Source organism: Ochotona princeps, chromosome 23 (assembly GCF_030435755.1).
Source record: "Ochotona princeps isolate mOchPri1 chromosome 23, mOchPri1.hap1, whole genome shotgun sequence".
Lineage (NCBI taxonomy): Eukaryota > Metazoa > Chordata > Mammalia > Lagomorpha > Ochotonidae > Ochotona > Ochotona princeps.
The window spans coordinates 36188268-36206247 of NC_080854.1; the positions used below are offsets into that span (position 1 = coordinate 36188268).

Consider the following 17980-nt stretch of genomic DNA (forward strand, 5'->3'; position numbering starts at 1 on the left):
CTCAGGGACTGAGACGGAAGAAGGAAAGCAAAGACTGGGAGAGAGCTGAGGGCTTATACAGGCGCAAAACAACAGATGCAGAAGCAAGGGCAGCCATCTTACCGGGAGGAAAAACAAATTTTGTGCACGTAGAATCGCTGCCTGATTACTTGAGGCAGGAAAACTTGTGTTTGAAGTATTGACAGTTGGAAGGATTACTCCCTCTGAGTCACTCAGGAAAAACTGCAGAGAGAATTTTTTTCAACTATTAGTGCAATTATTAGATTAAAAAAAAAAGAATGGATGTCAAGTTTATTAACAACTGTGTTTCTTAAACCCAAGAAGCAGAATTGTTTGTGTGGCCAAGCCAGTGTCTGTACCTTCAGTGCTCATAGCTTTCATCTCTCTCTAGTCGAAGCTCTGGAAATTTCCTTTCAACAAGCAAATAAGTATCATGCGACACAATTCACAGATAATTCTATAACTTTAGGATATTTGCAAAAAGGGACGCACTTCTATTAAATGTTAACCATGTACCCATCTCAGGGCAGAGGGCTCAGCCAGTGCACAACACCACATGGATACACATCCACTTCCCCAACAGATCAGGGTCTCTGCAGGAATTTTTCACACCATCTGTGTCCTCTGGGTTCGAATATTACAGGGCTCAATAGCTTTTGAGAGGATTTCCCCGACTTAAGTTAGCCAGCCTTCATTATTTGTCCAGTGTTCACAAACAACAAATGCCAAAGTTCATGCCAGTGGTGCTGCCTGTAAACTAATTCCCTTTCCTAAATGCAAACACACATGGAACACAACTGAGTCCTGTAATGTTTGAACCAAGAGGCCTAGGAGGGGTCACCCTTGGCCAGTTAAACAGCGTGTGGTGTAAATTCCACGGGGTGGAAAGACGGAGGGGGAGAGAGACTGATGAAATGTCTCCCATCTTGCTCACCTGCTGGCAGTTCCTTCTGGATGTTAAAGGTCAGTGTCCATTGCGTAAGAACACACCACATTCCCAGGATTACGTTCCTGCTTTTCGCCAGCGAAGGGGGGTCTTCCATCACGTGGTTAAGGGCTAGAGCGGTGTTCTGGAAAGACTATCCAGGCACCGCGACCTGGGTGGGCAGGTGTTCTGGGCTGAAAGCCAGTCACCTCACTTATCACAGCTGTGCTATTTTCTACAAACTCCAGGCTTAAAGAGCAAAACTTCCTTTCATTTCCATGGTTATCTTTGTTTATGTCTATTGATTCATGTCCTGGGGTAGCATAGTTTTTGTGAGCCACCTACATTAATTTACTTAGGTTGATATAAATACATTTATTTAGCATATTCTTGGGAGCATGAATCTCATCTTCAAGAATGATGCTGGATACAGCATTTCCACTGTTCTTGGCACTTTATAAATTTCAACAAAATGCTGACATAAATGTTTAAGAAGTGTAAAATAACGAGTCTAGACTTCTTTAACTTTTAGGTCAGCATGCTTAGCATTCTCAGTTGAACTCCAAATAAACTAAATGTTAACATTCGTTTTTAACTTATATATTTTCTCTGTATTTGAAAGATGGGGCCACAGGGAGATATCTTGCACCTGCTGGTTCACCCCCCAATGCCACAGACAGGACTGGACAGGCTAGAAGCCAGAAGCCTGAAACCCAAGCCAAGTCTCCCACAAGGACTGTACAAGCCCAGGTCACCTGCTGCCTCTCATTGTGTATACCATTCTCACCGGAAGCTGAGCTAGGACGGGGGTCAAGCACTCTGATCTGTGATGTAGTTTTCCCTTGACTTCTCAGCCACTTGCTTACACTCTAATTCCATGGAAAACATAGTATCTGGGGTGAGAAGCAGTAATTGATTACCTGGCAAACATTTGGCTCCAAAACATAAACACATTAAGATTTGACAAACCCCCAATTAAACTGATATAAATCTTAAAGAATCAAGCAATGACAAATAAAAGGAGACAGTTAAGTATGGTGGGTTATCATTTAATTTAGCATTAAAAACCCAGGACCTTAAGATAATTAATAGAAGATTCTTGATAATATCACTAGATAGGTGGGAAGCTAAATGTGTGACATGAAATGTGAAGGTCTTGCTGTACACGAGGAGAACTACGCTTTATGGAAACCGCAGCTTAAACTCCTGCAACACACACAATAACGTGAACTTGAGAACCAAACACATCTTGGGTCAGCACACACAGCAACGCCTCTAGGCCCCCTCTGTGCTCTCTTGCCAAACCTGCAGGATCCTTCTAACACCTACATCCCCACCCCCCAGAGGATCTGCCCTGTCTGTTTGTACAGAAGAAATTCCCTGCAGTGGAATTCCTTGGGAGAACTCCTCTTGAAACCATTCACTCTTTCCCTTTGTTGGTAACAGGGGAAAGAATGCCAACACCCTGAACAAGAGGCCCAAGGAGTGCCAAGGAGTTCACGCTCTTCAGCGGTGCTTTCGCGGCATGACTCCCAGCCAGCTTCAATTGGGCAGGACTGCGGGTTAAAGGCCACATCCAATTATGAACACGTGCTGTGTTTCATCCAGAAGTCCAGAGAGAAAACTCCTGAACCACAGTGAACTCCTGTCTGTGTGCCCGAGTCATGCATCATAAACTTCATGGCTGTTTTTCAGAACAAACTATAAAAAAGATGTGGGAAGTCACATCATGACATTGTCACAGTGTCAGGGCGGCCCAGTGTCTCAGACATGATCTGTAATAGTCAAAACTGAAGCTGAAGGAAACACAAAGCCATTTGCAATCCAACACCAAAACCTCTGCGTTTGGGAAAAATACGCATAACTTTTCAGTGAGGCGATTTGTGTCACATGAGTGGAATCAAGTACTTAACCATTCTGGCAAACTCTGACAACTCATCCTAAATACTACCTGCATGCTCTGCCCTCTAATACTGATGTATAATTAGAGTTTAGAAGTCAGTCCTTCCACTCGCATTTACTTTTAGCATATTGGTTACTCATTACTATGTCAATTAATTCCATAATGATGTAAATTTTTGCTGATGGTATGTTGGAGCTTTTAATTGATCGGGATGATACTCTGCTGGCTCTGTCTTCAGACCAGAGAGGGTATACCTAAGAAGCCGTTGAACTTGACTGGACAATAAGATGCTGGACTCTATGTTTGGTATACGCTTGCAATGGGGGAATCTCAACTGAACTTGAACTGTGGTTATGCAACAAGGTGGAGGAATCCACCATGGTGGGAGGGTTTGGGGAGGGGTGGGGAGAATCCAAGTACCTATGAAACTATGTCACATAATACAATGCAATTAATGAATTAAAAATAATAAATAAATAAAAAATAGGAAAAAAAAAAAAAAAAAAAAGAAGTCAGTCCTTCCAACACATCACTCCTTTCGGATTTTGTAAGGCTGTTAAAGTGTAGGCCTGAAACACAACTGTGTTAAATCCCTGTGGAGTGTCAGCAAGGTCTTATCTTCATGGTCAAGGGCAACAGGAGGTCACCAGTCATCACAAGCTGCTGCCCATGATCCCTGATACATGCCTGTCATTGAGGGAAGAGGGGTCATGGCAGGTGATGACCCAGAAGGCACTATACAGGCTGCTGCCACTGGCCAGGTGGTCCACGTCCCTGGCTGCAGTGTGTGCAGACAGCCCCCACCCTGGTGACACCTGCTGCTGCGGTTCCTAGGGTGCCGGCTGCTTCCAGAGTCTGGGCATTGGAGCAGCAGCAGCAAATGCAGTCAGGTGAACTGGAGGCCCTTCCCTGTAAGTCCTCAAATATGATCAGAGGGAGAGCTCCCTGGACAAGCCCTTCCTCTTCTGTGATTAATAATAGATTACAAGAATGTTCTACAACTAGGTCAATTTATTTCCCTTCTGTCCTAATGTCAGCCTTCATGTTGTCCGACAAGTTTTCTTTGACGTAGTTACGGGAGGAGGACCCGCATCGAAAAGAGCCACTAATGGTAGCCAGATACCAACCAAAGGCGTGTCTGGTGTGCCAGTGCAGGAAGCAACTGCAGGTGGTTCTGGTTGTCCAGTCTGGAGGCTCATTCCTGGCTCCCCTGCCTCTGCCATGGCAAGAGGAAGCCGAAGGCATGGGAGCAGAATCTCACTTCGTTTCTTTCGCAGAGTCATCTATCCTACCTGGCATGCATCTTCCGCAGACCTTGGCCTACCTCAACAATAAGCTCCTATGGGGATGCAAAACCTTGCTGGCAGACCCATTCCTTTCCCTGGAGATGGATTCCTTCTCTCTAAGTGAGCAAAGCTGTGGGGAGAAAGGTCTGTTGCTAAATGCTCACATCTGAAGACAGTGACTGACTTTTCAATCACTGCTTCCAAGTCAGAGGTGTTTTGCACTGCTGTGGCAAAGCGGGTTATGCTGCCAATTGAATATACAAATGCTTGTCTCTTCTAATTCAGCTTCCTGCTCCTGCAACAAATGATGGCCCAAACACTCGGCTCCCCATCTCCCTTGTGGTAGATCCTAAGGGAGTTCTGCAGTCCCGGCTTCAGCCTGGCCAAGTCCTAACTTAAGTGGGTTCTGAGAACATGAACTGGCAGATAGAGGATGGATCTCCTTTTCTCACTCTCCCTCCCAATCTCCAATCCTTTCCTCCTACCCTCACATTCTAATCTTTTTTTTTTTAAGAAGTAGACAAAAATTTTAAATAATTAAGCAACATGTCCAAGTTTTATAAAGTAAAACTGTTTTTATAAAGCAAAAGGTTTCCTTGCTTTGGACGCACCAGGACCCCATATAAGCACTGGTTCTAATCCCGGTGGCCCCACTTTCCATCCAGCTCCCTGCTTGTGGCCTGGGAAAGCAGTGGAGGATGGCCCAAAGCCTTGGGGCTCTGCACCCATGAGAGAGACCCAGAAGAGGCTCCAGGCTCCTGGCTTCAGACCAGCTCAGCTCTGGCCATTGTGACCACTTGGGGAGTGAACCAGAGGATGGAAGACCAATCTCTCTCTCTCTCTTTGTAAATCTGCCTTTCCAATAAAAATAAATACATCTTATAAAGAAAAGATAGCTGAGTGCATGGCAATTAGTGGAATGGTGAGCACCCTTGGCTCAGAGGGCAGCAGAGAGAGAAAGGTGAGAGGGTTCAGAGTTGAGTCCCATAGGATGAGTGGTCTAGATTTCTAATCAGTAGCAGTACTGTAGTTAGTACTGCATTGTGTAATTATTTCACTACATATACGTCTATCAAAGCAACATGTTCTACACCCAGAGTTTATATAAGAAAATAAGACCTCATCCTTAGGTGTGTGGACTTTCTCATAAGTCAAATGTGCTGCAACTCTTGGCCAAGTGAGCAAGATGGCGTGTTGGGAGGTGTGCAGACTCTTGTGAGCACATACATGTGCACATACTCCTGAGGGAGCAGGAAGTTCGTCTACCATGGCGTCCTGGCTGCCCGTCCCTTCCATGGGGGACTGAACACATGACTCCTTGGGGGTACGATGAGAGCTCAGAACTGCAGTCAGCCACGCAGCTGTACTCCCTGCCCCTTTGCCACGCACTTGCCCTCTGACCCAAGTCAGCTTTGCTCACTGCCCCTTTACCACACACTTGCCCTCTGACCCTGATATCCCCTCCAGACCAGGGGAGACGAGTATATCACTGCTGTCTTGGGGCTGACACCTCATTGGCAGGATTGACGCACAGACACAGGTTGCAAAGTTGAGCACAAAGAGCTCATTTTCGGAAGGACATTCAGGTTCCTACAATCCCCGGCACGGCCCCTTGCCTGCCTCTCCGTCCATCTCCTTTCCTGCAGTGCCCGGCTCGCTGCCTGTACAGCACAGGGGACGTGTTTGTAGACGGTTCTGGCAGACAAGCACACAGCTCTTCCCTGCTGTCTCTCAGCACTTGCTCCCTACCCCCTGGCATCCCCTCTAGCGACAGTTCTGCGTTCTTCACACAGAGTGCCTGGCCAGCTGACCAGCCAGCATGGCTCCTAATGAGCATATGCCTCGGGCTGTATGCCTGCTGGTTTCTGCTTAAGCCCTGGTCTGGGAAAGTCCTCAGGGATCTGGGAATTTTCTAGGAACTTGTCTGTTGCCGAGATTCAGCAATCATTCTGCAGGGGTTCTCACTGTATCTGGACTAAGCCCTAATCAGACAAAGATGACATCACAGTCCAGTAATCTGTCAGACCTAGAACACCCTCATCTGCCATCCCCCACTCTTGCCCCTCACGCCCAGGGCTCCATCCAGCGAACTCTCTCCTCCCCTTCCTTCTGAACCTGGGCCAGCGGTGCTCATCCTCCGTCAGACTGCACCCCTCCCGCTCGCTCCTGTCACTGCCTCTCGCCTGCTGCAGGTGACTTCATAGGAGTCTTGCCCAGCTGCTGCTGTGTTCCACCCCAAGTCCCTGGAAAGTAAGCTGTCATTGGGGTCTGCACAACTACGGAAGCAGTCAGCACACATTTACACTTGGTGACTTGACTTTTGTGCTGAGTGAGAGCCTTCTATCTTATGCAAATTAATTTCTTATTAATCTATGTGGCCTGATTTCCTGCTTCTAGTGGCAAATGCTAGGCCTCATGAAATTCTGCAACTGTAAGATTGGCAAAGTGCAGGTGTGTGGGGAGGGATGACAATGGGAGGTGATAAGAAAGATATGTTTGTGAAATGGCATGATGGCCTGGTGGGTAAATTCTTGCCGTGCAAGTGCCTATCCCATATAGGCACCGGTTTGTGTTCCAGCTGCACCACTTCCCATTCAGCTCCCTGATTATGGCCTGGGAAAGCAGTGGAGAATGATTCAAGGCCTTGGGAGTCTGCACCCACATCAGAGACCTGGAAGAAGCTCCTGGCTTCTGGCCACCATTGGCTCAGCTCCAGCTGATGTGGTCATTTGGGGACTTTTCTGTCTGTCTCTTCTTCTCTCTGTATGTGCCTTTTCAACAAAAACAAACAAATCTTAAACAAGAAAAGATGCATTTCAGGTGCACGGGTGCCCTAGTGTCTGCAGATGCTGGTAATGGTGATACTGATGCGGTACGCATGGCCATGAGTCCTGCCTTTGCAAAATGCCCAGCGCTGTCCAAGAACACCACTTGTTCAATCCTGAGAGTCACCTGGCAAGGGAAGACTTGGCTTGAATTTCTGTGAAGTGAACATGGAACCTTCACAAGCTCAGAAAGTCCACTTCCCAGTCCTGCAGCCGGCCAGGGGGAACCTGAGGTGTCTGCCATTAGGGTTTACATCTAGGACCCTCACTCGGATACTCTCCCAGGTTTGATGGCTCTGACACCTTTCCTGGTGATCCTGAGGACACACCATGTCCTTCTGTGCCCTGTTGAGGGGACACCAGGAGCCGGGGAGTGAGAAGTCACTCTAAGGAGCCTCCTTCCCCAGATAACTTCCTTTTTCCTTGGGAGACTGCTGCTGCTGCTGCTGCTGCTGCCGCCATCAGATGCGGACTGGAATCGTAGCCACTGTTCACGCAAAGGAGCTATACTATGATTCCAAATTTCCCCAGGATGGGTCGCAGAAGGGAGAACACCAGCTTAAGCCCCAGCTTACCATGTTAAACACAGCCATGGTCAAGATGATGGCTGTGGTGATGACTGTGAGGGAGATCCGTGGCCAGGGCCGGTTGGCAATGATGCCTGAGGATTTCAGCAGCCACATGAGGGAGCCTGAAGCTTTTTTGCTACATTGCTAGGAGAGAGAATGAAGAGAAAACACAATGTTATTTTGTATATTCTCTTAAGTTCCTTGATGACAATGCTGGAAACCATCACCACAAGCACTAACGTAGTCCACAGCTGAAGCCACAGTTAAAGGACACTGAATCCGTGCTCCCCAGGGACTCATACTGAGACACAACCTTTCTAAAATGATGTTGGCATTGCTGTTGCACATGAAGAACAGGTTAAACTCCCATGACAAAGATATGATGTGCATGCATGTATTTAAAAACAGATTTGAAGTGATTCTTTGTGGTACTCAAAGGTGTCAGGTCAATCGCCCTGGGGATATGCGAGGTCTCAGGAATCACTTGTCATAAACCCAGCTGAGTGATGCAAGAAACAGACCCACAGGCACCCACCCTGTCGCGGCTGCGGGGGTTCATCCCACGAGCACAATCTACACCTCTGGGGGTCTTAATTCAGGGTGTGACCCTATGAATAGCACAATCCACAAAGATCTCAAGGACCACTGTGCTAGCCTCCCCTTGTCCCACACTGCCAAGACCTCCTCCCACTGAGAAGAAAATCTTCCCCTTGTGTAGAACTTCTAACAATTTCTAATGGCATTCACAGATTCAATATAAAATTAGCCCCAAAGCATGTGCAAGTGTCCACGTCCATGTTAACCGCATTGGTCCTGCTGAGGAACCCTGCTGCACGCCTGAGGTCTGGTAAAACGCAGACTCCTCCCCTCCCTCCTCCCAGCCTCTGCAAGGTTTCTTCCACTTGTCTCTGCAATTATGACAACTTGCAGCACCTTGTCCAAGAAGACCCATGGAGTCTTTGCCCTTCTCGTTTATTTCACCCAGCATAAGGTGCTCAAGGTTCAACCGGTTGTGCATGTGGCAGGATTCCCTCCTTCCTTCTTGGAGGTGGAAGAACATTCTGTCATATGCATAGAACACAGTTTTGGCACTAAAAGGAACATGTTTTTCTTTATAATTTTGTAAAAGATATTAACAGAGAAAGGATTTTATGTAGTTCATAGGTATTCTAAGATAACCATACTTTCTTTTCTTCTTCTCCCTCCTTCAATTCCCCTTCTTCCTTACTTTCTCTGCGTTAGTTTCTGCAAAGATATAATTTTAATCCAGTCTATAAGCACAGGCTTAATTTACCACCAACTATAATATTGAACAACTCAGAAGTAGAAGACGACAGTTTCACAGTAGTATACAATGGATAAAACGGGTTTATAACGGATAAACTCGTAAAGTGGGCAGAGCAGAAGTGATTCTATCCCCTTGCTGAAGTCAAGGGGACACTCCCACCCAGGAATGCTTAGAAAGACACATCATCCTCTCCTCATCTCCGCACAGATCAACACCCACCGTGACGAGCAGTACCCTGAGCTACAGGTCACTGGCATGAGCAAACGAAGGAGCTGTGGCCTTCTCCTGCCCTCACAACTAAGAAGTATAAAAGCCCAGTGCTGTATAACCAGGGTGGCCACTTCCCTCACATGGTCACCTGGCCATGTGGAAGTGGTCCCAGGCCGTCTCCCACCAGGGAGCAGTCCGTCAGACTCTCCACCCTATTAAAACTCTGCCTGACCTAAAAGTCTTTCCTCTTCCCTCAATTACATCTTAACCTAACAAAAACAACAATATCACAAGATGTCCAGTTCATTCCCATGTGTCTTCCCATATTAACTGTCATAGATCAGATAAAACATATTATTTGTGTTTTGGATACTGATTTACTTCACTAAGCATAATGGTTCCCATCTGTATCCATTTTGCTGACCAAGATAGGATCTCATCCATTTTACGGTTGGGTTGCATGCCATAGTGTATGCATACCACATTTTCACTATCCAGCCATGACTTAGCTATTGTACATTAAGCTATAATAAACATGGGAGTATAGTAACTCTTTCGTATGATGACTTCATTTCCTTTGGGCAAATTCCCAGGAGTGGGATGGCCGCTCACACGGTAGGTCTACTTTCAGACTTTAGCATAAGGTCCTTAATCTTCATCATGTTGTTGCAGATGACACAATTCCCTCCTTATTGAAAGCTGAATAATAAACCATCATGTGCAAAGATCATAGTTTGTCCTTCAATGCACCAGACATGGGGTTACTTCTAGCTTCTGTCTATTATGGATAATGCCGATGGGAATGTGGGCATCAGGAAGATGTTCTTGAAACAAGAGGAAATTGAGGCCTTGGAGAACCGAGAGCCGGCACTTCTTCACTTTTCCTGTGGCCCAGCCTGCTCTGTGGAGTCCTGGGGGTGGGGGGAGCATGCCTCCTCGGAGAGACAAACCCTTGTGATTCTCACCTCAACTGTGGGATGTGGCAGTCCCAGCTAGGTATGCTGAAGGTGTTGCCGTGGGCATGTTTGGTGGTAGCTGATCTGACAGGTGGTACATAGGAGCTCACACTGACCTGCCTGCTAAGGACATTGTGGGTAGACTGTGTGTGTGTGTGTGTGCGCGCGCGCACGCGTGTATTTACATGCTTGCACCCTGCTGGTCCTAGAAACATCAAGAAAAAGACAATGATTTCAAAAAAGTTAGAAGAAAGAAGAAAGTATGCCTCCTGCTGTGGTCTATGAGGTTGGACTGGTGGGAGAGCTGAGAAACACAGAGGTGGCTCCTGAGTCTTTACCACTTCTCATCCTGTTTAGTAAATGTTCCCACACACACTGTTGCCACACACGTTGCCATATATTAAATTTCGGGTCATCACCGTGGGAAGAGGCAGCAGGGGGTTGAGCACTCAGTCCTCGACCCCCGATTAGGCCCCTGTGGCTGGGAGGCTTTCTGCCATGCGACAACCATCTCTGGTCTTCCTGAGGATGCCCACGGTGCCTGCCTCCTCGGCTTGGCTTCTGTGCTGCTTGGGTGTACCAAGGTGCTGGGCGTGAGAGCTCTCTTACGTTTTAAATAGAGAAAGGAAACATTCTCAGAAACATTTTCATGTCTAAAAACCTATTTTCTTCGTAATTCTTTGAAATAACAACAGACCCTACACTGAACACAGGATGGGAATATTTTCTGTATTTATTTATTATTTTATTCCAAAGAAGCTATTCAGCTGAAATGAGGAAGTTTCTAGCCTGAGCTCAGCGTAGTGGAAGTTCACTGCTTGTCCTTTCGGTATCACAGCTGTTCAGTGTTTTCCTCTCATTCCTGGTCATTACTGGGTAAACCTGCAGCCAGTCAATGCTCAGTTCCATGAGCTTCTTGTGGGAATGCTCGCAGCCACCAACGCCATAGCCTACCACCAATAAGCCCAGGACAAGTGCTAAGTGTAGTGGGGGATGTAAGAGAGAAGAACATAAATTTACAGGAAACCTTTTTAAAACTGTTTCTGTGGTGAACTGCAAGATAACTACTACTTGTAACAAGTTATCGAGTTTCAGCCAATCACAGGTGGGCAAACACTCTGACCATGCTGGGATACAGATGTGAGCTGAACAAACGGGCTGTTTCTCCAGCTCTCTTTCCTTTCTGCTGACTAGAAAGATGACCTGTCCACATTTGGGACATTTGAATGACTTTTGATCTGGACTGTTGCCTTCTGCCAGAATTGCAATGACTGCTTGTTAAGATCTGCGGACTGCATTTGCTGCATCTCTGGCTCCCAACACCCTATGATAAGCCCGACGCTGCTTACAGTGAGCACTGCTATGTGGTGGAAAGGGCACCCAGAGTACCACAGCACCTAATCCAGTGCCGGCAGGTGCGGTACATAAAAATAACATGTTCATACTTCTCACTTGCATTCAACAGAAAAAACTGTCCTGTTTTCCTTTCTTCCCTCTCTCTGCTTGGAACATCTTGCATTAGAAACGACTGGTAATCTCTCTAAAATGAATTCCTTATTATTTAACAATTCTAAGAGCAGACGGTATTCACAATTTCATTAGCATCCATTTAAAAAATATCTGAAAAGATGCTGCTCATATTAAGTGAAACAAATGCAGAGAAGTTATAAATACATCTGAGTGGCTGAGCAACAAACTTTTATTAGAGAAACAAAAGCCACGTTAAAATCTTGCCTAAAATGTGAAGTTGTTCACATAAACACGCATTTTTGATTATTTGTCTAAGGAAACATCTCCTTTGGCATTTTAATTAGCCGGGGATTATTGCTTTGAGTGGCAGGGACAAGCAAGAACAATAATTACCTTTAACTTTCAGTGTCACAAAGACGGTCATGCATATGCTGATTATTTAATTGTCCTTGATTTTCCCACAGGAAGATTTATTTTTAACTTGAATCTCTCATTTGGAAAAATCCACCTGTTTCTTCCTTAAGGCACAGGAGAGCCACATTCCCTGGTCACTGCTCCACTGTGGGCACTGTCCACGCCTCGCTGCCTTTGCTTAGGTGCTTGCCTGTGGCCACTATGCAGGGCTGGCTGAGGCTTCAGGCCCCTCCCACCTGTCTGTGTTCACAGCGCCTAGCATAGAACTGGACAAACAGCAGAAGCCCTACACAAGTTGCTGAATGCATTCATGGCATCAGTGTCAGGCTGAGAGAGAGATAACCAGGGGATAGAGACAGCTTGGTGCGACAGGACCTGAGCTGTGGGCTGGGCCTGGGAGTGCTGTGCAGCAGGGCCCAGGCCACAGTACTGGGGCAGCTGATGGTAATAAGGCAGGCAGCTGTGGCAGAGACCCCTGAGTAATGACCAGACAGGACAATTAACACCATCTAAGACCTGTAAATAACATGTTGATCTGATAGAGGCTAAACATGAGATTGATAAAGTTATAAAAAAATAATAAAAGAGTGAATCACCAAGTTGTTAAGAGGAAAGAGCAGGGTATTCAAAAATTTTATTAACATAGAATACATTTCATGTATTTCATAGATGCCATTTAAGTGAGCCATAGTAACTGTCTATAGATGAAAATACGGCTATGGAAATCTAAAATTCAAAGCTTATGTTAAAAGATTTCAGAAAACTACACATGAAATACCACAGAAGGATACAGAGATGAAAAGCATGAAAGAGAGGCTGAGGTAGAAGATGTGATGAGCTGCCTGGACACTCTGAGAGAAGCTGGAGAACAGAGGGGACAAAACTCAAGGAGCATTGGGCCACGCCTAGAGACTGGGAGCGAGAGACAAGGTGTGTGACTGGCGAGATAACTGACTGTCCAGACAGGAAAAGCCACAGTGAAACTTAGACTTTAACAAGGAAAGCACTACCCACAAAGAGTATATCCTACAAAAGCAACCGCACAGAAAGACATTCTCTTCCCAGGAAAACCTAGACAGGCACTTGACTCCTCCTCTGCACAAGAGAGGTCAGGAAAATACAGAATCATGTGTTCAAAATTGTGGGGAAAATTATTATTAATTATCACCATGAGGAGACAAGGAAGGGTTTTTAAAATACAAAAACTGAGTGGTCAGATGACACACAGTTCTCATGGAATGGATTCTGCAATGCAGGATTTCAGCAGGATGGATACAATATTCTGTAATTTGGGAAGAATGGACAAGCTGCTAGACAGTAAGAAATAATGAGAGCAGTGAGTAAGTCCAGACATGGAAATTCAGAAACATCCGCACAGCACTGTCATGGCAGCTGAAATGGGAAGTGTGGACTTGGAGCACAGACCCAGGGCAGAGCGATCAGCGTACCCTGTGCGGTAATGACTGAAAACTGTGACGAAAGCATATTGACTTCTAAGTCACTAAAGACAGGCAGAGGCAAGGAAGATGGCACAATGAATCAAAAAGCAAAATGGGTGCAGGGCCCAGTCTCCCAAGGGTTAACTCCACTGCTCAGTTTGTTTTTCAAGGGGTAACAGGATGCACAATCTTGGCCTGATACATTTAGTTCCTGGCTTACCCGCAAGTTCCTGCTTCCCTGCTTGCCGTTTATCAACATGCCCCTGGGGGTCTTAGGAGCTGCTCGAGCATTGGAAAAATACTGGGAGGAACCAGAGAGTATAAAAGGCAGGCTAGACTTCAATAAAGTGGCATTCTCTTTGCAGAAATGGCCCAGAGTGTGTTGCCTTGTTTGTAACCCTAGTCCCTCTGCTCGGCTCGGCTCAGGGTACACGGCGATGCGGGCGTTGCTGACAATGGGGCTGTAGCTATAATTATAATTCATGTAAATGTACGTGTTTCCAAGTAAGAGAGAGTTGGGGACCAGAAGAAATAACATGTTGCTACATGTTGTTTACCACAGACACTCCTACAGCCCACATAATGACAAGGAAAAGCTGCACAAGAGGACACCAGAGCTCTCCGCCAAAGAAAACCCAGGCAGGCGCACAGACATTAGAGAAAACAGACTCCAGAGAACAGCACTCCCGCGGGGTAGGAAGCTTTCTTCCAAGCTGGGTGTATGACCTACTTTTTCTCTCCCAACATGACCTCTATCTTTCTGCTTTCATCTCTACCTGGAACGAGGTGGGTGGGCTGGCATCATGTTATCTCAGCCACGCAAAGCACCAGATAACAACACTGGGGAAAATTTGTTCTGACATTTTCTAGCATTTTCATTTACTATATCTGAAATTTTTGTCTAGGTTGTCAGTTTTCTCGCTTCTGTGTTTCTCCCCTTCGGCTGGTATTTTGGGTCACATCTGTGGTCGCTGTGTGTGTATTACCACCACCAGTAACAATCGGTATTCTCAGATGGCTGATTATAATGAAGCGTGAGCTAGAGTCTCTTGTTTTGTAGTTTCTGCTTCTACCAAGATTAAACAGATCATTTCACTAACTAATTGAACTCTTTATTTAATGGAAAGCTAATCTTGTGATTTGAAGTGAATTGAAAGTATGTCATTGCAAAAATAAAAAAATAACAGGAGCACGAGGAAGTGTGGCAGCCAGGGAGGAAGGGTATATCAGGGTGGGAAGTATCATCATATTCTTAAAACTGTATGTATCAAATACATAAAATCTATTCCCTTTAGAAACATGGGAGTTTATGAGTTAGGGGGAGAGCCAGGCTGAGCTAACCGACTGTATCCACTGAGGCAGGCACAAGCCAGAGTAAGGGCAGGCTGGTCGGGTTTTGCCATAGCATCAGCAGGCAAGTGGTGGGACACTTGGACAAAGCTAGACTGCAGAACCATCTGGAGAATGCAAGATGTGGGGTATGAAATGGGTCCAGTAGGTATCTCTGTGATGGGCTGAGGCTTCCACTGGTGAGCACAAGAACCAGGACTGGGAGCAGACCTGGCTAGATAGGCAGTGACACCCACTGGCATGAGTGAGGGCTGAGGGCGGAGTTGGATGAGTTAGGCTTAAATGTCCAGTTGTGTGTGAGAGCTGAACAGGAGGTGGCACAGACCAGACCAGTCCAGTCCACTGTGCATGCTGGCAGGCACAGGAACCAGGGCTGGGGACTGGCCCAGTGGGGGGTTACTAGGGGTCACTCAGACTGGGCTGCAGTTTCTACTGATGTATATGAGGGCTAAGTGTGGGGTGAGCAGGGTTGGGCTGGGCTGTAGCACCCATTGGTTTGCATAAGAGATGGGACTGCAGATAGATCTGACCTAGCAATTGCAACTGTCAGTCTGTGTGTGTAGGATGATGTAGGTGACTGAATGAGCCGGACCCCATACTGGCGGGCACACAGAGTCAGGTCTGGGATCACCACAGATGAGATTTCTTTGAGGATCCCCCCAACTGAACTGCTGAAGTCAGAATGCCAATCATGGGCAGAGTGGCAGGACCTGTGATCTGATCATGGAGTGCATTTGTCAGAACTGGGCCTCTTCAGTTACTGAAGATGGTGCAGTGGACAGCATACTCAGATGCACATGGAGGGTATGGCAGTCCATTGGGGCCTGCAGAGGACACCTGGTACCATTGCAGAGAAAAAAAACAGAACAAATCGGTCAGCTGCCCCAGTGAAGCGTGACAGCAAACTTCTGGGCAAACAGAGACTCCGGGGTGGACTATGTCAGCCAATGGACTTGGAAGGATATCCCAATCCTTGGGTCTGCAAGACCAACAGCATGTCAGAACTCTCGAAACCACTCGAGCAGAACCCTCAGAGGGGTTCCACAAAGGGGACTCTGGGATGACACTGGGTGGCCGTTCTCTATCCCCGGGTACTGAGGCAGTTGAGAGGCCAGGATCTCTGCCCTTCCCCCAGATAAAGGAGAAAGATAAGGAAGGTGTGGAAATAGTGGTCTAACCCACTAGCCCCTAATCTTCGACCCTTCTCACCATAATCAATTATGTAAACATCATCAAAAATACAATTAAAAAATTAAAAATTAAAATTAAAAATAATAAAATGTGGAATTAAAAGATAAAACAATGAAAATTAAAAACCCTCTGAAGTGCTTTCCCACATATGGAAATGTTTTGCAAAGTATAATTACTAAAGGCATCTTGCTAGAACTCTAAAGACTAAATCCAATTATAAATTGAGCTTTGTGTTTCGTTTCAAAAATCCTTTAAGATACAGTTAGTTTTTACCCAGAACCCAAACTTCACATAAGCGGCCAAAGGAATTCAATACTGTGCATTAGGATAAATGAGCTCTTACATGAAGTCACCTAAATTTAACAATGAGATTGTGATTCCTGGGTACCCAGTAGTCACAGGAGGCGACCTCAGCAGCACTCCGGGCCAGAGCCATGAACAGGGACAACCCTGCCTGATGCTGGGCAGGCACCTGGATGCTGACCCACACTCAGCCTGACTCTGAAACCTGCCTCTGGAGCCCGACTGGCTGTTCCCCATTGGGCAAGGGATGTAGTGTCTCGGGCCTCAATTTCATTCACCATAAAAGCAGAACTCTCTCCAGGGACTCTTGAGGATAGGCAAGCTGTTACAGGCCAAGTGTTAATGTGACAAAGCAGTTATTTTCCACTCCTCATTCAATGAATGAAAAAAAAAACTCTGAGGCTCAAATCTGAATCACTCCTGGGGCTTCCACCTGCCACAAGCGGCGAGGGTTGGTTCTGAACACTCTTGTCCCGGGGCAGGAAGTCCTGTGTAGGATTTGCCTTTGCCACGAGATGCTGCTCCGAAGGCTCTGCTTCATCCTCAGAACATCCAGTGACAACACGTCCTGCATCGCCACAGGATGTGGCTGTGCAAGGTGTTTCCTTCTCGCTCCGGACACGCCAGCTGCCATCTGCTGTGAAAGCAGAGCACCTCGGGAGGGAGGCTGCTGGTTGCCAAAGTGCTCAGGTGTGATGAGGGAGGACATCAGAACCCGCCAGTGACCTGCAGACAGGCTGAACCGGGAGGTGGGGGGCAGTGCTCCAGAAGTGGAGTCCCCAGGAGGACTGTGGAGGGATGCATTCTGCCTGGGAACAGCAGTGGAGGGCAAGGCAAACCTCGTTTCACCTGTTAACCTGGTGCTCCAAGTGCCCAGCTACTGCAAAGCAGAGCAAGCTGAAGGGAGGTCCCTGAAGGTCTGTTTGCCACAGGTAGGAGCGACGATTCAGGATGACTCAGGGGCCAGCGCTGTGGCCTTGCAAGTGAAGCCAGCTCCTACCATGGCTGCATCTCAAATGGGTCCTGATTCTCATCCCGGCTGCTCTACTTCCCATCCAGCTCTTTAATAATGTGTCTGGGAAATCGTGGAAGATGACCCAGGCACTTGGGCACTTGCGCTCATGTGGGAGACCTGGATGAAGCTCTTGGCTCCTGGCTTAGAACTGGCCTAGCTCCAGCTATTATGGCCTTTTGGGGAATGAACTAGTGGGTAGAAGATTTCTCTCTCTCTCTCTCTCTCTCTCTCTCTTTTTCTGTAACTGCCTTTCCAAAAAATATATAAATCTTTAAAAAGTAATAAAACTAAGAGTGCTAATTCGAATGAGCAAGCCTGCCCAGCTGGCAGGGAGAAAGGGGGGAGGCAGCCGCTTCAGCACTGGTTGGTGAAGGACAGAGGGTGCTTTCCAACTGGGCGAACAGCTCGCATGTCTCTGAGTCAAGGAATCAGGCTGCGTATCCTGGGCAGGTTGGGTGCAGCCCAAGCAAGGTCACCAACTCACTTTGGGTTTCATAGCTGTTGAAGGGAAGATGAAAGTGGTTCTTTTTAGCATGCCTGACTAGCTCACAGTGATGAAGGACCAGTACCCCCAATCCAACAACAATTCCCTTATTCTGCATGTTCCAAAGGTGTGACATACACGAGAGGAGGGAGGGAGGGAGGGAGGGACGGAGGGAGGGAGGGAGAGAGGGAGAGAGAGAGAGAGAGAGAGAGAGAGAGAGATTGATTGATTGATTGATTCATATTCTGCTGGACGTGGGGGCTGGGCAGCAGAAAGCAAGTTCAGGGAACAAACAACTTAAACATAATTAGAGGTCAAAATGAGACACACAGTAAAGGGTACACTGCAGGAC

General features: G+C 46.8%; 1 protein-coding gene across 1 annotated transcript in view; it reads right to left on the reverse strand.

The window, feature by feature from the left end:
* ADCY2 (adenylate cyclase 2) overlaps positions 1 to 17980 on the reverse strand; it is a 319427-nt gene that overhangs the window by 33419 nt on the left and 268028 nt on the right. Inside the window, exons 16-17 of the mRNA XM_058680233.1 lie at positions 7515 to 7652; positions 103 to 222 (exon numbers count right to left, since the gene is read on the reverse strand). Coding sequence (XP_058536216.1) covers positions 103 to 222; positions 7515 to 7652 — 258 coding nt within the window. The remainder of the gene's footprint in view (positions 1 to 102; positions 223 to 7514; positions 7653 to 17980) is intronic.